The sequence below is a fragment of the Dermacentor andersoni genome, chromosome 7 (assembly GCF_023375885.2).
Source record: "Dermacentor andersoni chromosome 7, qqDerAnde1_hic_scaffold, whole genome shotgun sequence".
NCBI classification, from domain to species: domain Eukaryota; kingdom Metazoa; phylum Arthropoda; class Arachnida; order Ixodida; family Ixodidae; genus Dermacentor; species Dermacentor andersoni.
The window spans coordinates 21,557,293-21,579,786 of NC_092820.1; the positions used below are offsets into that span (position 1 = coordinate 21,557,293).

The window sequence follows — 22,494 nt, forward strand, 5'->3', positions numbered from 1 at the left end:
AACTGGGCTGCGTAGTGAGTTGCAGCTTAGCAGACAATTGAGTGAGTCTGAGCAAGTGCCAAAAAGTTGCGATGTCGGGCTTCCACGTGACCGCCTTCTGTATTACAACGCATGGACCTCCTGTGAAACAAAACTGAAATTGGTTCATAGGAAAGCTTTTGTATACTATTTAGGGCACTCTTATGCTTGCCAGTATGTTTTGCAGCTTGGCCTTTTATGGTGGCATGCCTGAACGGGGCTGCCATCAGTGGTGTGTGTGAACCCCTTCAAGCTGCAAATAATTCTACCTATTAAAAATTTAGTTTCGCTACATTTCTCACATATTGAGAATCATGAAAAGCTTACAGCTGCAATGAAGGATTAAGAATTTTCAATTCTTCAGAGTTTTGCCAAGTTTACAGAATGTGGTCACGGTGTGAAAACTCTTTACAACATCATATATGAAAACATTGATTTCATGCCTAGCGTATCTGGAAAGCACCCATCAGCCACTTGAAAAATATGCATGATGTAAAAAATTGCGAGAAGCTATTACATGATGCTACGTGATGACATACTGACACAGAGAGCAAACACTCAGCCGTGTATTTTCAAACTTGTTTTACTAAAATGCATTACACACATCGTTCACGCTTGCAGTACAGGTTCAAAAAGAAGTGTTTCAAGATGTCGGCAACATGCTTTGTACATCAATATTTTCAATATTTATTTTGCTTTGTATGTACAGTGAAATCTTAATAATAATTTGAAGTATCTTAGAATTGACAGATAATTTGAACTGCTTTGTTGGTCGCAGCAAAGGCATATGTACAATCTGATTTTTCGTATTCCCTAAGGGCCGGAAAAACTTCAGAAAAAAAAAAAAAAATGGATGCATGCCTTTTACTGCCCCGCAAGGCCTCAAATCGCCACAGGCATGTCCGAAACGGCTCTGAAGACCTACAATTACACTTATTAGGCCTATCGGCACTCTTACTGTGATAGGAGACAGTGGGTGCACGCGTGTATACTGTCACAAGTAGTGCTACACACCGGTAATTAGAGAAGACGTCAATTGCTTGCTGTCTTGCGGTTCGTACTCGAGCGAGCTGCCAGGCCTCTTTGGCACGCTGCTGAAACGTCGCCACGTCAGGATGTGAGTCACCTTCATTCACATGAGGGAGCATGGTGTCGAGTGTCGCAGTCACTTCCCGGCCGTAAACAAAAGCAAACGGTGTCAGCCCAGTTGTCTCCTGAATGGCTGTATTATATGCGAAGGTTACATAAGGGAGTACTTCATCCCACATTTTATGTTCAACGTGAACGTACATCGACATGTCCGCTAGGGTTTTGTTTAGCCGTTCTGTGAGACCATTACTTTGCGGATGGTAGGCGGTAGTTCTGCGGTGAGTAGTTTGGCTGTACCGCAATATGGCCTGCATCAGGTCACTACAAGGTTTGTTCGATTCAGAAAAAGGTGCACGGCACCACAAACGAAAAGGTGCAGGGGGTGCCGGGCTGCACCCACTTGCTGCAAGGTTCAAGGGTGTTCTGCACCGCGGCGGCACCTTGCCTTGCACCCCGTTCAATCGAGCATGGGGGTGCATGGTGCACCGCTGCACCTCGGGGAATCGAAGGCCTAGGTGCAGTGCACCGTGAATAGGTGCAGAAGGTGCAGAGAAACTTCGCTGAATCGAATAGACCTACAGAATGCTGTCCCCCTGTCAGGGATAAGAGCCTCTGGCACGCCGTGACGCAGGACGATATGAAAAATAAAAAATCTGGCGGCTTCTTCAGCGGTCGCTCTTGAGAGTGCGCACGTTTCTGCGTAGCGTGTCAAGTAGTCCGTCGCAACAATACATTTGTTCCCAGCGGTGGACGTCGGGAATGGCCCAAGAAAGTCCAATCCAACTTGCTGGAACGGTCTTGTGAAGGGTTCGATCGGTTGCAGGAATCCGGCAGGTTTCGTTGGGGGAATCTTGCGGCGTTGACACTCTCTGCACGTACGGACGTAGTTCTTGACTTCTTCGGCAATACTTGGCCAGTAATAACATTCTCGAATCCGCGCAAGTGTTCATGCAGAGCCGAGGTGTCCGGATGTTGCTTCATCATGAGATGCCAGCAAAATTTCTGGACGTAACGACAATGGTACAACAAGAAGGTTGTGGGATCTTCGTGGAATCGAAGTTTTTTGGCTAGAACACCATTTCTCCAGCAGAATGCGGACACACTGCACTAGAAGATTTGTGGTGCGCCGTCACTTTGTTCTTCAAGGTACTCAATGAGGCCACTAAGTTCCGGGTTGGATCGCTGTTGCGTGGCAAAATCGGAGGCGGTAACCATGCCCAGAAAAGTTGAGTCGTCGTCTGTACACGGTGGTGGTTGCTCGAAGGGGGCTCGGGACAGACGGTCTGCGTCTGAATGCTTTCTTACTTTCTTGTAGAATATGGAGATGTCGAACTCCTGCAGCCACAAACTCTATCTCGCGAGGCGTCCGGACGGGTCCTTCAGGTTTGCTAGCCAGCACAAAGCATGGTGATGATCGGTAACGACAGTAAAGGGTCAGCCGTATACATATGGGCGAAATTTTGATGTTGCCCGCACTATTGGCAGACATTCTTTTTCCATTGTGGAATAGTTTGACTCTGCCTTCGATAAAGAACGACTGGCATAGAGATGTGTTCTCATCTGTTCTGTCTCTGAACAAGAACGGCGCCGAGGCCGTAACTGCTGGCGTCGGTGTGGATTTCAGTTTCCGTGTTGTCTTCGAAGTGCGCCAAAATGGGTGGCGATTGGAGACGGCGCTGGAGCTCTCGAAACGCTTCATCTTGTGGTGCATGCCATACAAATGGCACGTCCTCTTTTGTCAGGCTTGTCAGAGGCTCTGCGATCTGCGAGAAATCTTTGACGAAACGTCTGTAGTAGGCACAAAGTCCGAGAAACCTTCTGACGCTTTTCTTTTCATGGGGCTGTGGGAAGTGTTGCACGGCAGCTGTCTTCTCTGGGTGTGGTAAGACGCCTGCATAGTTGACAACGTGGCCCAGGAATTTCAGCTGTTTGTAGGTGAAGCGACATTTTTCATGCTTCAGCGTAAATCCGGAAGACTTGATAGCACGCAGTACCACCTCTAGCCTGCTAAGGTGTTCGTCGAAGGTAGAAGCGAATACTATCCCATCATCAAGATATACCAGACAAGTCTTCCATTTGAGTCCAGCCAACACAGTGTCCATTACCCTTTGGAAGGTCGCAGGGGCAGTGCACAGCCCAAATGGCATGACCTTGAACTGGTATAAGCCATCTGGTGTAATGAACGCAGTCTTTTCGCCATCCTTTCGTCAACCTCCACCTGCCAATAGTCGCTCTTTAGGTCCACGGACGAGAAGTATCTTGCATTGCAAAGGCGATCCAAGGCGTCGTCGATTCGAGGGAGCGGGTAGACGTCCTTTCTTGTGACCTTGTTGAGTCGGCAGTAATCGACACAGAATCTTAGGGTGTTGTCTCTTTTTTTCACGAGCACGACGGGGGAAGCCCAGGGACTTTGAGAGGGTTCGATGACATCGTCGTGCAGCATTTCTTTATCTGTTTCCTGATTGCTTCCCGTTCTTTTATGGACACGCGGTACGGTGACTGGTGAATAGGCCATGTACATTCATCTGTTGTTATCCGATGCTTTGTAAGCATCGTCTGGCGAATCTCTGACGATGTAGCATGAAGCAGTTTCTGCAGCCGTTCTTGTTTCGCTTGCAGCAGAGCAGGGTTTATATCGAATGAAATGTCAGGAGGTTGAGGTGCGAGTTCGTTTTCGAGCGTGAGGATGTTGCCTATGTTGGGAATAGTCTTGAAGAGCGCCACCGTGGTGCCTTTAGCGGGATGGCGATATTCCGAGCAGAAATTTGTTATCGGTATATTGGCTTTGACCAGGCGGACGATCCCTCTTGCTACAGACAACCCCCGCTCAAACAGCAAACCTGGGTTCCCTTCGACCGGTCCCTCCACGCAGCTGCCGTTGTTGGTACCCACTGTGATCAGAGTGAAGCAGATAATGCAGGACTTAAATCGTGCGCGATGGCGTTCTCTGGTGAAAGACTTGTGGTCTGTGTCTGTAGATTAATGACCGCACTGTTTGCCGAAAGGAAGTCTATGCCCAGAATGATGTCACGGGAGCACTGCTCTAGGACGATGAAATTGGTAGGGTACGTGTGTCCTCGCTACGCTACACGAGCCGTACATCTTGTCTTTGGTGTTATGACGGGACCACCTGCTGTTCGTATCTGCGGGCCGTCCCAAGCAGTAAAAACTTTCCTTAGTTGAGTGGCGAACACTGCGCTCACGACGGAGAAATCAGCACCGGTGTCAACCAGTGCGAACACATCCCGGTTATCTACCTTCACTGCTAGGTCCGTGGATTTTGTTCTGGTATTGCACGTGCGTCGGGGTGCGGTGCTGCGGCTTTTCCGGTAGTTGTTACTGACGCATCGCTTGCTCTTGTCGCTGGTATGAAGATTATATTGTTGCGTTGTTGACACATTTTGTTCGTTTGGCGCAGGCGTAGTTACATCACTAGAATGTTGCGGCGGGGGAAGGTTTTCAGCAGTGCGACTGGCTGCAACCGAGCCTCCATCGGTTGCCATCCTGTTTCCCAAGCTAGGGCTGGGGGACCTTCCACGCACTGCTTCCGCTTAGCTAGGACGGGGAGAAGTAGAACGGCGGGATGAGGGTGACGGCGACCTGTAGCGGCTTGTTGATGAATTCTGCCTTTGTAGGTAGTGTTCGATCTCAAGTGGCCTTTGGCCAGGTTGCGGACGTGGAGCCCCGATAGGGAACCCACGGATGCCGAGGTTCCTGTAGAAGCAGCGACGGTATACATGGCCGGGCTCACCACAGTGGAAGCATAAAGGACGCTGGTTAGGAGTCCTCCAGACGTCGGACTTTCTCGGGGCTGCCTGTTCGACTCTAGGCGGGCGGTCATTTGGTCGTGAGCGTTGCAATGGCGAGTACGCCAATCTGGTCGGCCGCACTTGGCTTTGCACAGCGGCGGCATACGACATAACCTGAGGTGGTCAAGAGGTGTATTCGGGTGCTTGGTGTGGCTGAACTAGTTGCCCTGTTCCCAGTGCCTGCTGGACTTCTTGTCTGATAACGTCACTGAGCGCTGCAACTTGAAGACTGGAGCTAGGGAACTTTTTACGAAGTTCCTCTTGTACTACAGCCTTGATTGTGTCTTGAAGGTTGCTCGTGCTCATGGTGTCGAATTCCGTGGGAGACGTACCACGGACCAGAGCAGGGCGTCCGTACTGTCTTCTCCGAATGTCGAGTGTGTTTTCCATGGCTACAGCTTCAGTTAAAAATTCAGCGACTGTTTTTGGTGGGTTCCACACTAACCCAGCGAAAAGCTCTTCTTTCCCTCCTCTGATAAGAAAACCAAGCTTCTTTTCTTCCTACATTTCTGGGTCTGCTCGACCAAAAAGATTCTTCATTTCTTCCACATAGACGGCCACGCTTTCATTGGGCAGCTGGAGACGTGTTTGAAGTTGTCTCTCGGCTCTTTTCTTGCGAAGAACACTTGTAAATGTAACAAGAAGGCTTCGCTTGAAGTTTTCCCATGTCCTGAGCTGAGACTCTTGGTTGATGAACCACGTATGTGCAGACACCTCCAGCGCGAAGTAAACGTGCTGCAGCTTCGCGTTGTCGTCTCACTTGTTGTAGCTCGCCACGCGCTCGAACTGTTCGAGCCAGTCTTCAGGATCATCGCAGGGGGTTCCACGGAATGTCGGTAGCTCCCGTGGCTGCTGCAACACTGCGGCTGTAGGAGTGATGGGCTCGCTCATCTAGACTGTTGTGGCCTCTTTTGCAGGGCATGTCTTCTCTGGTAGGGAAGCCGTACTCGGGAGAGCCCAAGATTCTGGCGGCTTCTTCGTTGGTCGTCTTCTTCTGGCTGATGCAGACTGGTGTCGAGAGTGCCTGAACGAGCGCTTGACATACCCAGCACCTCCACCAGTTGTCACGAGTGGTGCTACACACCGGTGATTAGAGAAGACGAGCGCACAGCAAGACAACCATATATTGAGGCGGACTTGTGCCCCACATAACCAAAAGCAACTAGCAGCAACATGTGCGATCATGGACAGCAATCGACAAAGAACGAGCATCCCCTATCTGCAGGCAGTATTTAAAGGCTGTGAAGGAACGTGCGTGGAACTATCGCGAGAGATAGTGTGAGTTGCCCTGCCTGATACGATGGGCGCATCGTAGATATGAAGCTATCGCGGTAGGTTTGTGCGAGTGCTCACACGCATTAACTTCCATCATTCAAACGGCACCGGCACAGATGCAAAGCCCGAAAGGCACGTAGCAATACAATGGTATGCTTCACCGCAACTCGTCACGCATGCTTCACCGTGTAACAGTGCTGTATTGGCGAAGCTGACCGGCATTGGGCAACGTGTTGTGCTTTGCGAACTTCGAAACCATTGGTGAGGATTACAAAGGCGGAGTTGGCACCATTACTAACAGGCGAATTGTTTCAATGAAAAACACTGCACAGAACAGCAAAAAGCTTGGTAGCGAAGGCCTAGCGTTGCCGCGGTGGTGGCTATGGCTGCCAGCGGATCTGCGTGCGAAAGTGTCGGCTCGAGGCGGCGAGATAATCAAAATGTCGGTGGTGGTGGCAAAAAGCCCGGATAATCGGACTGCAAAGGTCTTTTGTGTCCGCAATTTCAGACATTCATATACATTGATACTGTGGGGTACTTGGCAGCGCCGCGATGGCGTCCAAATTATCAGGCATGCCCAAGAAATTATTTAGATGCACATTAAGGAGCCCCAGGTGGTCCAAATTTCTGGAGTCCGCTACTACGCCGTGCCTCATAATCAGATTGCGGTTTTGGCACGTTAAACCCCATAATTTATTTTTCTTGTCTGGGCTTCTGGAAAAGCTGTCGTTGACTGTATTTAAAAGCACTCCAGTATATTCGAACTCCAGGAACCGTGCAATGGTTATGTCGAACAAACTTTCTCACTCCCATGGACTGCTTTTCAGAGAAACTTTATCCAAAGGCTCGATGCATAGACAGAACTCATAGCGTCGCGCGCTGTAAAAATGAGGAACGACTTGCTGAACCGCAGAGAAGCAGAGCACCCCTTTTCTCCCCATCTGGCTTAAAAGGAGCAAGAAGGAGCCCCCAGCGTGCGCATGATCATGTTTCTGCATGCCCAGCTAGGTCTCCCTCAGCATGAGCTTGATCACATTACTGCACGCTCAGTTACGTAATATCCAGCATGTGTTTGCAGGATGAGGATATGCATCAGGCCACCAGCCTTCCTAGCTCGCCCTCGCATGTTTCCCTTGCACTTCTTATTGCACTTGTCATAAGGAACCTAGGCCTCTCTGGCAAATGTGCGCTGATGTAGGAAAAATATCCCCCCTTTGCAGAGGGACCCCTGTGACATATTTGGTTTTGCATGCTGTACTGCACATTTTATTGAGCGCTATATTTAGCGCTGTATATCTGTACTTAATTCTAACTGCATTTTATTCGAATAAATTTCCAGCCCCCTTGGAGTTTGAGTTAACAGAATTCTACTTTATTGGCTTGACATGCACAATTGTGTGTGCAGCGCTTGAAAGGGTTAATGTGATTAGCTTTCCTTGGATGCTTCAAGCAATCTTTGGTCTGCCAATGTCTGACCTCTTTCTATTTCTGCGAGTGCATTCAGCAGGCGTACACTTGACGGACAAGTGGGAGTGCCCGCTCTTCTAGCTGAAAAGCTTTGTGCCTGCAATAGACGCCTGTGCATTTGCGCTGTAGTTCATTCAAAGTCCAGTATGCTGAACCCTAATTCTGCAGTGCCAGTGGGACAAAAGTGTATGTGGCTGCAAGGCTGTGTTTAGTTTCTATGCGACGTCCAAAAGTGTGCACACTTGTCTTGGTGCACCACACGCATGTATCTATGTGCGTGTGCCAAATCAAGTGCCACATTCTTTGCCCATTACACATCGTACAAAAGGTGTCCTTAGCAGTACAGTTTACTGCTACATTGCTTGAATGCTAATTCCATTAACGTTGACAGTCATTGTGAGGCATTTTCTACCAGAATATATTCAAATGCGATTAGCATTCTTTGGAAACTTCACCTAGTTTGCAGTATGTCTGTATGTTTAGGCCTAACTTCTTTCTCACCCACATCGGTTTGCCGAGGGAACAGTGTTCAAAACGAATCGGTGGACCAACTTGGAGCACTGGGTATGTAACACTGCAGCATGTGCTGCTCTTCAGTTGAGCCCCCTTTGAGGTCATAATCGTACAATGCACATAAACAATTGCGCCATTATCGTCAGATTGCGTGAAGGCCTGCCTCCAATCATCTCTGGTACATCGCCAATCTTCCCAGCACCATCCTGGAGTGTAGCAAGGAGGGCAAGTCGAGCAGCAACAGTGGAGGCAGCAGCTGTTCGAGCAGCTCGTCCCAGCACTCGGTGGGCGTGGCCACACTGAGCACCACCACTGGCCGACCCCCGACTGGCGGCAGCTCCACCTTGCCCGCCGTCCAGGAGGAGCCTGACGACGGCTGTGGTGACGTCTCCATGGCAACGCCAGCACCACAAGAGCAGCAGCAGCAACGTGGCGAGGGGTGCGTGGTCCAACTTGTGTAGACGCTTTTGTGCTCATATTTTTATTAGCTTGAGCCACAGAACGCTTGCATCTACTCTTCAGGTTAGCCCTTGAAAATCTGAAAATATATTTGGAATGTATGACTAATGAGTAGTTGCCATTTAATCAAAAGGAAAGGTCATTAAATTGTATGCTTCATTAGGTAAGATTTCTGTTTCAGCACTAAAAATCATAAATTTCTGGGACAGTCCTGGTGCATAGAACTGTTTGTATTTAAAAACAATCCCACCAGGAACTCCATCAGTGATTAGTATGATGTTAAAGAATGCTTATATAGAATGTTTACAGAATTTTTATTTAGTGTAAAATTAAGTGTAAGAAATTTAACACCAGCTTGAAGGCTTTTGAATTTTTAGCTCACCACTCCACTTTACTGGCCACCTTTTCGAGTGGTGACTTGGCTGTTGGAATTATTCATTTGGTCAACATTTAGGCTTCTTTTTTTGTTCTTTCTTTTGCGGTCCTTGGGTGTTCTTTTACCACATGGTGGAATATTAGAAATGTGAAAGGTCATCTGTTCTCTTGATTGACCAGAAGTGAGTATGCAGGCTAGTAAGCAGCCTCTGTGCATGGGCGACTTCCACTGAGTGTGTGCACCTTTAAGTGCATTTCAGTTTGTAGCAGCAAGCAAGACTGTCCTACTTTAAATTCAAAAACAACTTTCTTTCTGCTTATCTGAACATAAATGCTCCTCGAAATTATTTGCCTGCCAGGTTACCGATTTTTGATGCGGTTAAGGGGGGACTTGGTAATTAGAGCTATCTTGGTTATTTGTACATAAAATTCACTTCATTCCAAAAGGACTTCTTGGGTAAGTTGGTGCTTAGATTTCCTTGGTATACTTTGTAGCGCAAAATACATTTCTTCCTTTCTTCTGTCCCTTTTCACGAAATGTATTTTGCCCCACGAAGTATATCTAGGATTCACAAAATTGCAATTATTTTTTCATAGGTCAAATGATTATAGTGATAATTGAGCTCCTAGTGTTATAGGTGCAACAACAATAGGTAAAAAGGTTCTTGGCAGAAAGCTATAATTAATGCATGAGTGCACAGCAGAGTGTTTAAGGATGGAAGTGCTGCAAACAGTTTTCAAGTCCAGCAATTGGCAATTTAGCAGCTCATAAAAGTTGCATTCTAAAACGCCGTCCTATGTCGTGGCTACGACTACGCCTTTTCTTCCGGCAAAAATCCGACACGATGATTAGTGCTAAGTCCCTAGATATTTTTCGGTAGCAGAAAATCTAGGGACATTAATTAGCACATGAACGCCAGTTTTGAACGTTTTGCAATACAGAAAACCTCATTAATTCGAAATCCTGGATAATTTGAAGGTCCCGTATTTTCCAACGTAAATTTGACTGGAAAATTCGAATCGGCGGCTTAGGCCAACCTGGTTAATTCAAAGATTTGGGGTGCTATGCGGCAATTTCCGATCCCCATTTCACTGCAAACCCGACGAAATGACGGCCATTCAGAGCCGTGAGGCGACGCCACATAACAATCATGATTATTTGTAGGCGAAGCGCCCGACCTGTAGTACTGCTGGCACAAAAATCAGTCCATGGTACTGCCGAAGCGTGCGCCTGCAGAGAAGACGTGCTTCACTGCAACGCAGCAGGCATTCCGGTTTTTGTCACGTGCTCTCGTCCCCTACTCTGCACGCTCCTCGCAGTCAGTGCATGTTCCGTGCCGCTGCCACTGGCTGCCGTTCGCCCATTCTCTCTTCGCGCCTGCGGTGACGTGTGTGCGCGCAACGCCACTCTGCACCATTTTTTTGTGTGCGGAGGTTGGGGGTGTTGCAGCTAGCTGGTGTTCTTTCTTTTTTTTTTTTTCTGAATTATGCAGAAGTGCCCGTGAGCGAAGATGCCAAAGTATAAGACTTTAACGCTGCAGCAGAAGTTTTGCTTGATCCAATAAGTGGGTAAGAACACGTGTTCCAAGGCCGAGTTGGCTGAAGGGCACAGCGTGCCCCTCTCGATGTTGTCCACAATATTGAAGAACAAGTCGAAGTTACTGGAGGCTTACAGCAAAAGGGCAGTGGATTGGGCGAGTTGGTGTTGCATGGTAACAATAAAATTCAAACAGCGCTAAACGACAGGACCACAATCCTCCTCATTCTGGTCCTGTCGTTTGGCGCTGTTTGAATTTTATTGTTACCATGCCTACAGCAAGACACGTTCTTCGAAGTGGTCGCAAGTACGGGCTCCCACGTGCCAAGATGTGGAATCGGCTTTGCTTCGCTGGCTGCAGAAAGCAAACACAGCCGTCCTTCCCGTCAATGCAATGATACTTCAGGAGAAGGCCGACGACTTGGCTCTACAACTTGGGCACGAAGAGTTCAAGTGTAGCAATGGATGGTTCAGCCGTTTTAAAGAGCCAAGTAACTTAACCGTCGTGGCCAGCTGTGGCGAGAGCGGCAGCGCCAACGAGAGCATCGTCGACGTAAACACGTTGGCTCCGTTGCTTAGCGAGTACGGTGCAGACGATGTGTACAACCTTGACGATGCAGGGTAGGTAGGGTAGCCAACCGGACGTTATTCTGGTTAACCTCCCTGCCTTCTGCTTTTCTCTTACCTGCTCCTTTGACGAGGCAGCCCTTTTTTGTCAAGTTGCTGCCCGCAAAAACGTTCGCAGCGAAGGACACCGCGGTCAAGGGTCGAAAGCAGAGCAAGGAAAGAATTACCGTTCTATTCGCCGCAAACAAGTGCGGTGAACACAAGCTGCCGCTACTCGTAGTTGGAAAGAGTGGGAAGCTTCGCTGCTTTAAAAATTCATGGCCACCGCCAAGCGATGAGCTTATCTACCGCCACAACAAGAAAGCCTGGGTCACAGACCCAACATTTGAAGATTACGTTCGACAGGTTGACCGCAAGTTCGTGGCCACAAGTAGGTATGTACTCTTCGCTGTTGATAATTGCCCGGCACACGGTGACATCCCAGACCTGAAAGCTATCAGGATGCTATTTCTTCCTCCGAGCACCACGTCGATCTCGCAGTCAATGGACCAAGGTGTCATTCACCACACCAGAAAGATTTACCGCCACCACCTGCTCAAGCGCATGCTCCTTTGCTACGACAACGGCAAGGAGTACTCCGTTGTCCTCCTCGGGGCCAGATGTCTTATTACGTATGCATGGAAGCAAGTGGAACCCACTTTGATCATGCGGTGTTTTGAACACGGTGGCTTCTTGAAGGAAAGCACCGTCGATGCTGGTGCTGACTATTCATGTGCACTTGATGAAGAAGGAGCCGAGTATTGCGGCCGCATCAATACACTCTGCGCAGAGGATAGCGAATCCGGTGCAGTCGGCTTCGCCGAGTATCTGAAGTTTGAAAATGATCAACAAACCGGCTACTCAGACTTGGAGAGCGAAGTTACCGCTGATGCCACCATGTGCGATGACAGCGACGATGGCGCTAACGAGCCCTCCGCAGCACTCGCTCTTGGGGAAGTTATCGGATCGCTGAACGTTATCAGCAGTTTTGTTGATTGCCGCATTGGAAATTGTCAAATGCTGCCAACTAGAAAACATGACCTTTGGAGCCTCGAATTACATGACGCGGCAACTGGCATCTCTGATTACTTTAAGTAATCCGAAAATTGTCGAATAAAGGTAGCGCATTCCAGCAGGGAAATTTTTTGCCTGGGTTGCATTTTTTTGTGTGATCGGTTAATTTGAAAACCCGCTCAATTTGAAAATTTTTTGTGGTCCCGATGACTTCTAGTGCTAAAGTTGCTTCTAGTGCTAAAACTCTAGAACCCTTGAAGTAACGAAATTCACGATTTGACCAAGTTCTTCCCAGCAAATAATGCTTCATTATATTGAGGTTTGACTGCAGTACAGTCGAACCCAGTTTTAACAATCCTTGATATAAAAATTTATCAGTAATCATTTCACTGGGGTTTACAATTTTTCAACCCTGCCCATTGAATCTGCATTCATCTATAACGAACATTTTAAAAAGCACGATGCTGTTAAAATGAACACTTCAAAACCAGTCGCAGTAAAAGGAGGGTGCATGCGGAGATCTGAAGTACGAAATCGCAACTGAACTGGGTGCACGGCAGCGAGACCTCCTCCCCCCCCCCCCCCTCCCTCCAGTCCCACCACAACTTAGATATGACCGCCGAGATAAGCGAGTGCTGCAAGTGGATTTCAGAAGCCGCTGGGAAAGTCACTTGGTAGCCATGCTTTCAAGGCGTGTCCCAGCGTCCCACGACGGTGGCATCTGGGCAGTTCTTCATGCGGTATCATGTGGACTGCACTTATTTAGATTATTTGTATCGATGAGAACCAAGGGGGAGCTGCTCAAGTGTCTCCATCTTATTGTTGCTGTCGATATTCATGCGACCAGAGTCAATGTGAATGCAGCACAATGAACTGTCGCCATGCAAAGTTAGATTTTTAGAAGTTACCGCAAGAAACCACGAGACAACACAAGCTGACAACACACTGCTTGTGTTGTCCCTTTCTTCAAGTCTCGTGGTTTCTCGCAGTAACTTCCCAAAGTCATGAATAACCAACTGGCATACACACACACTCAGCTATGCAAAGTTAGAGTTGGGAGTTGCTGTTTGTTGTTGCCTTGTTTATGTTGCTGCTAACAGATCACTGTGGTGTTCTACCTTTGAAACTTTGTACTTTTCAAACCGAGCTAACATAGAAAACGTAACTTCATGGCTCTTGGCACTCGGTATGTGGCTGATGCTGGAGCCCTAATGGCAAGATGTTTGCAAAATGTTGGCATGCCACAGTAGTTAATGCTTCAGGCTAACTAGAACGCTTCGTCATCATGTTCAGAATCTATTCGAGCCCCACTGATGGCAAATTATGTATCACACGCTCTCAAAGAAAATATTGCAGTGGCTGCACTCATAACTGTGAGATGGCAGGTGATCAGTACCCGTCCGGAGCTGTTTTGACAGCCATGGCGCCACATTTCATTCTTTAGACGACTTTTTTTTAACAGAAACATGTAGCTTGATATGGGAAAGTACAGAAGACAGAAATGAACTGCAGTAAGATGGAAAACTAAGCTAGTTGATAGGCATTCATGTTGAAGTTAATGAAGTTAAAAATGAAGATAATGAAAATGTAAATTTTGAATCAAAGTGACATCGGAATATAGCTGCCAAAGCCACCGTCAATCTCAATTTTGGAGGTTTTAAACAGTGACTTTGTATGTGATAAACTACTGACATAATGAGCACATTTTGAGGAACCATCTGGTTCATTGCAAACAGGTTTGGCTGCATATAAAAACGTATAAATGCCAGACCATGACCTCCGAGACTTGCAGCGTGGTGCGCTTACTGGCTGATCTTGGAGATCATGCCCCATCGCCATGCTGGTTCTCAATTTTTCCTGTCATTTTTGGCAAGCAATAATGGCTGCATATTTTCTTTTTTAGCTTAGGTACTGAAAATGTATATTTGTGCTAGGTTTCTGTCACGCATCAACTCTCATTTCAAAATTCAAATTTCTATGACGGCTGCTGCACATCTCCATTATGGGAAAGTAGGCCTCGTACACAGTTCAAAATTTGCTGCAGTTGCCCTTTAAGAAGACAGCTGCCCGACAGGGACAGTTGATTATCAGTCTAGAGGTTTTTCAATGTGTCCATGTGCCTTTTATGCCGTGCTTACTCCTCCCAGGGTAGAGCAAGCAGCGTCGCCTGTGGGTTGCAAGGACCCGTTTTCAGAGGAGGAACGGTGCAGCATATTGACCTTGTGGCAGCCACAGCAAAGCGATCAAGAGCAGCTCCTCGAGTCATCCGGCAAGCGCCCTGTCCTCAAGGCAGATGCACAGATCACTCTGGGTAAGCACTGTGTTTTTATCTGGGACTGTTGCTTCCAGACCATGTGGCAACTTTCCAGCATCATGGCTGAGGGGCTTTGGCATTCGTCTGCTGAGCACTATGAAGGGCTGGTGGTGGACTGCTGTATAGTCTTGCATAAGGGCAGCACACCTAAATTTGGCTTGAATATTTCAGAAAAATTAATTGGCACACTCCAAGCTACACTCCCTCCGATGACTTCATCAGCCACAGTTGCACAGTGGTATCTCTGCATGGTTTCGACACAGTACAAAATTGTGTATTGCCTTCACCTATCGGTTGTAATCACAGCTGATAAAATTTCTTGCTGGGAAACTTGTCAATACAAACATTTGGGGCCATGAAATTTGTTTCCTGGTGCCCTGCAGTTTGTGCTGTAACACTTGCAGAGCCATTTGTCGAAAGTGCCTCGCTTGCGTAGTATGAAGGATAATGTGGCCCGCTCCTCATAGGTTTTGCTGTTGGCGCTCAGTAAAAATACCACGGTGAAATGTCGTTCCTGGACATTTCTGTAAGTACTCTCGAAAAAAAGGGAGCTTTTGCCATCAAAACAACAATTTTGGGCAAACGGAAAGCACAGCATAGTTTACAGACGCTATCTCTTTACCGAATACGTACAGTGAACGCCCACTACATGCACTGGCTTGCCACGATAGTTCCTCAAAAACTGCCTTTTTGCATAAAAGATATGCGAAATGTGTTCTTATAGTGGGCTGTTTATGTAACCAAATGGAGCGTAACACAATGAAGCCCCACTGCAGCGATCACATGTGTTTGCGGTGACCAACTGTGCATGCATGTCCGCGCACAATGTTTCGCTTTCGCTGCAAGCGCGTGTTCGCACCGTGCCACACTCTGCTATGCAAAGTTAGAGTTGGCAGCTGCTGTTTGTTGTTGCCTTGTTTATGTTGCTGCTAACAGATCACGGTGGATCACGGTGCAGTATATGAGCATTTGACAGTACACAAGCAACCATCGTTGCGTGGACGATATGAGAGCTGTTAAACAACAATTTCGTTATGACTAGGAACTTCGACCCCTACAGCGGCAACTTGTGATGTGCCGTTGCGATGATCCAATCTTTTTTTTTTCCCCTAAAGTTTCGGACGTTTCAGTATCATAGTTTCTCCAGTTGCAACATACTGTATGTTTATTGGTCTTCTCGGTGAGCAATTACCTGCTGCCTCATAATCCCAGTACATTATTCATTGTTTGGTGCTACACCAGCACGAGCATATGCCATGCCTTTTCTTTAATGTGCGTTTTACAGATCCCTTTCCAGTGAACTTGCCAGTGTCTAGCATCAACAAGTTTATAGACCAAGACATTAGCCGAGCTGTGCGCACAGGCGAGCGTCGCAATGCGCGCTTTCTGCTACTCACCGAACATCACAGCCCCTACGCCGTATCGGAAATCTTCCTTGCAGAAGTGATTGCTGCACCCCCGATAAAGGCATCCGATAAAGGCATCCCAAGGTCATTGGGATGCAGGGGCAAGCATGTCAGATTTTCAAAGTACAGTTAAACCTCGTTAAACCGTAGTTGGCCGGAGTTCAGAAAAAGTACGTACTAAACGGTAGTACTGTTTAACCGAAATAGCACGAGATTGCGCTCACTTATCGTATTTACACGATTGTAAGTCGACCACTTTTTTAAAATTTGAAAGTCCAAGTTGGCGGGTCGACTTACATTCGAAACCAAAACATGGCCCCGCCAATAAAGCGACACCAACGGGAGCTACAACGTAGCTACAATTTTATGTTTGCTCTATGGCCCTACCTGTATCTTTTCGCTATCCCGCGTGTTTGTTCGCTTTTCGGAAGAGTTTTTCAATATTTTTGAGTTTTACACTGCATGCAACACTCATGGGGGGCTGTCGATAGTAGATGGAAGCGCCGCTGTTCCCATTTGCGGCGGCACCTTCAAAACGGCGGCGCTTGTGGGGAGTATCGGTAGTTCATGCAAGAGCAGACACCGCTCGCAGGTTTCTTTTTCTCTGTTGAAAGGCATTGACGCGTTCCACTTGACTGCCGGCTACGTGCTACTTCTATGCTTCCCCAGTCGTCACGAGTGCTCCAGGCCCACTAATCGTTCGGCACTCTTTCACAGCAGCGTTCAAGAGGGCTGCCATCCTTTACGCCGAAGAAACAAATCACTGCGCAGCGGGCCGCAATTTCTATGTTTCTGAACGGGTGGTGCGACAGTGGCGACCGCAGCGAAGCGAAATTTTCACCTGTGACGGCAAGTGAGAAATTTCCCACGTGCCGAAGTCTGGACGCTTTCCGGAGCTGTAGGCTAAGCCTGCGGCGTACGTCGCTGAAAGGAGTGATTGGTCCCTGCCAGTGAAGTGCGACATGGTCATGAAACAAGCACGGACCTTCGCCTTAATTTTAAGGCCCTGCTCTGCTGTGAGTACGAGTGGCTGGCGGCAGAAGACCGCGAAATTACGCCAACCGGACTTGTCAAAAGAGCCTCCCTGATGGCTGCGTGTGGTTGGGTGCACTCGGCGTGGGCTGCTGTTCTGCAAGATATCCTGGTGCAGTCGTTTGCCAAATGTGAAATTTCGCTGGACCACGATGCACTGTGGGACCGCAGCAACTATGACGATGGCAGCACTAGTGAAGACGAGTAGTCCAGTGACCATGTCAGCTACTAACGAATTTTCGTTATCGAATGCGCTCTCGGGTATGCTCTCTCTCTTTCTTTTTTTCCTATCACGCAATATGGGGGGGATCGACTTACATTCAAGTCGACTTACAATCGTGTAAATACGATACCTGTCAAAAACGAAACACGGAACTCAAGAGAGAGTGGGATGAAAGGGGAAATAAACATGCAGTATTTAATCACTTCGCGCAACAAAAGTTATTTTAGTTTGATGCCGCGGCAGCCTAGCAGCAACGACAGCGGCCTCAAACTTACTGAAGCTGCATGCCAGCTTTTCAGCCAGCCACCTCATTTCGGCAAACACTCGCATGGCAGATTCCTCGTTGGCCTTACGTATTCTCTGTGCACGTACTGCAGAAGTCGTGGGGTGCCTTTTTTATTGCGGGTGGCTATTCTCGTCGCGACAATAACATTCATGAGGCTGACGTAACGCACATCTTCTGCCACTGTCAGGCCCAAATCGCCCGTGCTGTCACTTTCCATGTCGTGCTCATCACTGTCGCTAGTCGACACTTTGGCAACAACAGAGGCAACAATGATGAAAAGTCGCACCTCGTAGCAGACATCTTTCTGTGGTCGAAGCAGCGCTGCTGAGCAACTTGTTCGCGTTCGAAATGCCACACACCGTAGTCAACAGTAGATCCCTGTCGCGTGCCAGCGCCGACTTCTTCGTGTCACATTCGATAGCACGAACGATGTCTAATTTTTCTTCTATGCTGAGCACCCAGTGTCCTTTTTATCTGAGCTTTGCCATGACACGAGTCCTTGCTTACACGGCACCGAAATTATGTTGATAAGGCTTCATGCGCAAATGCACAGGGCGCTTGGAGGCTGTTGTTCCGACCTCTGAGGCTTGCTCTGCTGGGCCGCCCGATGGAGACGACGCACCGCCGTGTTTGTGCGACAAAAAGTGGAAACACTACGCGTTAACTGACATGTACGCAGTGAGCTAGTACGGTTCATGCAGATACAAAACACATTATGTTCGATGGCCGCTAGGTCGGGGATTTGACTTTACTACTTTTAAAACGAAACGGGTGGGTACGATTTAACGAGGTTTTACTGTACACTCGAACCTCGTTATATTGAGACAGGATACAACGAAATAATGGCTATGGGATTAAGAGGATGAACACCCAGGGTTGCCAGATTGGCTTATTAATAGGCAAATTGGGCTACTTTTTGTCCGAGTGGGCATCGGAGTTTTCCTTTTTGCTATATGACTATTTTTGGGCTACATCTTCTTCCTGTGTAAAAGAAAGTAAAAATAGTTAAGCGCAAATGAAAAGCACGCTGGAATCAAAATGCAGACGAAAGTAGGTTAAAGAAATTGAGTGCGCCTGCTATAAAATCAAAATTTGCTAGTTCTATGTGAGGGAACACATATGCATGTCAAAAGGTCAAGGATCGCGATTTCTGATTATTTAATTACGAAAGCTGGCCTCATGAAACACGTCTCCATCCCCGAACTAACGCTACCCGCACGCGCGTGCCAGCGAACATAGACTGTTGCTGTCTCCAGATGTGAGCTTTCGGTGTCCTACGTTTTAAGCATGACATGCTTTTTGCTCCCGTTGACGGTGCGCTGCGGGTGACCTCGGCGCCAGAACAGAGGGAGAACACTGAGCTAAACCTAACCGAAATTTGCCGAACTTTCTGCCTGCCGCATGGCACCTACGTGCACTCTTAGACAAGATATACGTCCTTTGGGGCGTATATCTGCCGCGCAACAATAATCGTCATCTCCCTTGCTTGCGTTTCCTTTCTGGAAAAGGCCCCGCCCCCTACTTTCATGTCTGGAATGCTATGTCATGCTGATAATGTGCATGCAATTCGTTACTCGGAAGTACCGGCCTCGCAGCGTTAAAGAAAGGAAATGCGGACAAGAGAGATGACGTTTATTGTTGTGGGGCAAAATGCAACCCAAAGAGTGTGCAGCTGCTCCAATGCCAATGCAGCACATATCCTCTTCCGTTGCCCCACAGCCACCACAGCCATTCGTTCCCTACACAACTCCAAACCCTCCTCCTATCTTCGCAATCACTACCCTTATCAAATGTCGCCGTCTAACGAGTGTTCATCCAGGTCTCTCTCATTAAAACCGACCCTCGAAATAGAATGTCGAACGAGACATTGGTAGCGTTCCTCCACGTGAAGTTTGGCCTGGCCAGAAACGGAGGCTGCTGCAAGGATATTAAACCGGGCCAAGAATTTTTGTCCCGTTTCAGATCTGACATTTTGTACGGATCAAGCAGTTCTACTTCTCAATAAGCTCGTGATGCTTAATCATAGCATACTTTTTATGTCTATATATCGTACTGGATTTTGTAACAGCCGCCATCTATTGTGTTAGACTTTGTCTTGAAATTTTTTGTAGTTTTCCATTTAGTACATTGTGTGGTGTTAAGTGAAATTATCATGAGCTGTAAGTAATGATACTGAACACCTGAATGCATGCCATTTTTTAGCGTGTTTATTGTGCAATGCTATTTGTGTGTTGTTCTTTTCGTGATTTTTTAGTGCTCTGGGAAAAATAAAACAGTGCATTTGTAATGAAGACCGCATTTGCCTTATCATGAATTTGCCTGCATGTCTGCGTTTCTGCACTTGCCCTTGTGCAGCATTTGTTTTCCGTGCCGCATGGCCTCCGTGACAATGCGTGCAGAGGTCATGCGTGGTCTTGCGTGGAAAAACTAATATGTAGGTATTCTTGCCGAAAATTAATTCAATATGCTTAAGAAATGACTTCACAATAAGACAAAGCTCTTTGGCTACTTTTGGGCTACCCAAAAGTTTCGCTTTTGGCTACATTTGGGCTACTGTGGAGGCCTATTTGGCTACCTGTGGTTGGAGTGATCTGGCAACACTGTTTCGCCACCAACTGAAGATGACGAACACCACCAACAGCGGCACCATCGTGATTGCTTCACGCAAGACGACGCTGAAGTTACGGTTCAGAACGCTGCTAGACTTAACTGCTCTAGCTGCCTGTTTCGGATAGTAAACCTAATTTTAAATGGTGGAGATGCTGGGATCAACTGCCATACTTCCATTCTGGAACTGTGCGCCCATACGCTATGACTTGGTATGCATGAAGACGCAACCACGCACCGACCGTCCACGCCCCCTTCACCCTTCTGCTCTAGGGTGCCTTACTAGAGGGATCTGGTGGTCTTCAGTAGCACTCAAGGCAGTGATGTGGAGGACTGGCTCTCATCTTACGCTAGGGTAACCATCTACAACCAGTGGGGTGATGCCACTAAGTTCAACGATGTCGTCTACTACCTTTCTAATGGGGCTAACCTGGGGTTTAAAAAAACGCGTGGCAGACTTTCCAACCTGGTCTGCATTTAAGGCCGCCCTCATAGACGTGTTTGGGCACCCCGCCACATAACATTTGTGCACCAAACAGCGTTTGCGCAAACTGGCACAGCAGCTGGGCAAGTTGTTCGCAAGTTACATTGACGGCATTCTGAACTTCTCGAAGCACGTCAATGCCTCCATGCCCAAATCTGACGAAATCAAGCACATCATGAACAGCATTGACAATGACGTCTTTGAGATGCTGCTTGCAAAAAGCCCGAGCAGCGTAGCGGAGCTCATCAAGTTGTGTCAGAGTTACGACCAGCTCTAGAAACAGCGGGCCTTGGCTTGTCACCTGGTTACAAATGACGAGAGCCTCGTAAGCCTGGTCGTCATCTCAGACCAGTCAACACTGCTGGCACAGATCACGGCGTTCATACGCAATGAAGTAGCTTGGCAGCTCTCAATGGTGCAGTTTACTCAGCAGCAGCCTCAGCTGCGTCCTGCTCCTTATCTATCACCCGCTATTTGGCAGGCGATTAAAGAAGAAATTGCAGATGCTGTGCCAATGTCCCATCAGTGGTATCCTGTAGCTGCTCCTCTCATGTACGTCAGTGTTGCCACAAGGCCTCAAACGCACCCTGCTTTCACACTGCATCGACCAATGCAGGCGCAGACTCCTCCCCGTGCCCCTTGCGCTGGCCCCGTAGCCGCAAACCCTTTGCGTACTCCAGATGACAATCCAATTTGCTTTGCCTGTGGTCCCCCCGAGCATATCTCCTGTTATTGTTGCCGCCACATGCCATTGGCCATCTCATATGGCTATCAATTGACGACTCGCTATGCTGATCAACTACCACTCCGCTACACTCCAAGCGCTCCCGATTGTCATGCCTCCTTCGACCAGTGCTCTCCATCACCACGTCAGCACTCTCTCCCCAATGCATCGTTGTCCCCTGCCTACAGTAAAGTAAAACTAAATGCCGGAGTTCACGAGGCAAGAACTGTGTCGCCATCACAGCGTCCAAGTACTCACTTTTCTCTGTCGAATGTCATTGCTATGTCTGTCAAAGGTGCCTCAGCTTTTGCCCTTCTGGACACTGGAGCCACCGTTTTTGTTAGGAATGAAAGACTTTGCCGCTGCATCCGGAAAATGACTGACCCCAGTTGCTGGCATAGGTCTCCGTACCGCAACAGTGCCAGCATGTTCAGCCGTCAGCAGCTTTTACAACCCGAGTTGTAATTTAGGACATTATGTAGATCATTGAGTTCATTGTGCTGCCATCCTGCTACAACATAGTTCTTCGATAAGATTTTCTCTCGCAACACAAAGCCATTGCCAACTGTGAGTGGGCAGAAGTCACTTTCTCCTTTATGTGACCTCCGTTTAGACAATTCTCCTGAACATCATCCTAAATTAGTCGTCGCTGAAGAGATTGACATTCCTCCGCACAATGCTGTTACTTCAGGCCTACGGAAGCATCTCTGACAATATCACGTCACCGATCATCAAAAGGGCGGCTGTACAAGGAAGGGTGGAACTTGCGTAAGGGCCCATAAGAAGGCTAAGCATTGTTCTTCAGTTACACTATAGTTAGTCTCTGCTTCGGTGGGTGTATGGTTGGCATAAGTAACAACATATTCAGGATGCCCGTGTTTTTGTTGTGCTGGACGGTGCCAAACCTATGCGGCTGGTGTCTGTCTGCCCCTTCATCGAAGCTGCAGGATCGAAGTGACGCAGAATAGGAGGTCTTCTTAAGAAGACTTCCTAAAGTAGTGAATGCCTCGTCGGATGCTGGAGAGAATGACAGGTTGCTGGAGCCCTTTTTCGGCTATCAAATTTGAAAGACCCACGTGGCTTCCTTGCCTGATGGGCTGTTTGACTTGATGTTGATGGGCTGTTTGGCTGCAAGCATTCAGATGCTGATCCCCTGTGCACTCTCCTCTGCCTGCCGACCTGTTGCCTGTCAACACTTATACCCGTCGTCTTGCCTCTCAGCATCCACAGAATCCGCCTCTTTCATGGCGTAATGG

At 48.0% G+C, this 22,494-nt stretch overlaps 1 protein-coding gene across 1 annotated transcript in view; it reads left to right on the top strand.

The window, feature by feature from the left end:
* The window catches only part of LOC126535659 (uncharacterized), a 316,705-nt gene that overhangs the window by 231,063 nt on the left and 63,148 nt on the right, over window positions 1-22,494 (top strand). The window contains exons 18-19 of the mRNA XM_050182461.3: window positions 8,371-8,610; window positions 14,310-14,473. Of these exons, the coding sequence (XP_050038418.2) occupies window positions 8,371-8,610; window positions 14,310-14,473 (404 nt within the window). The remainder of the gene's footprint in view (window positions 1-8,370; window positions 8,611-14,309; window positions 14,474-22,494) is intronic.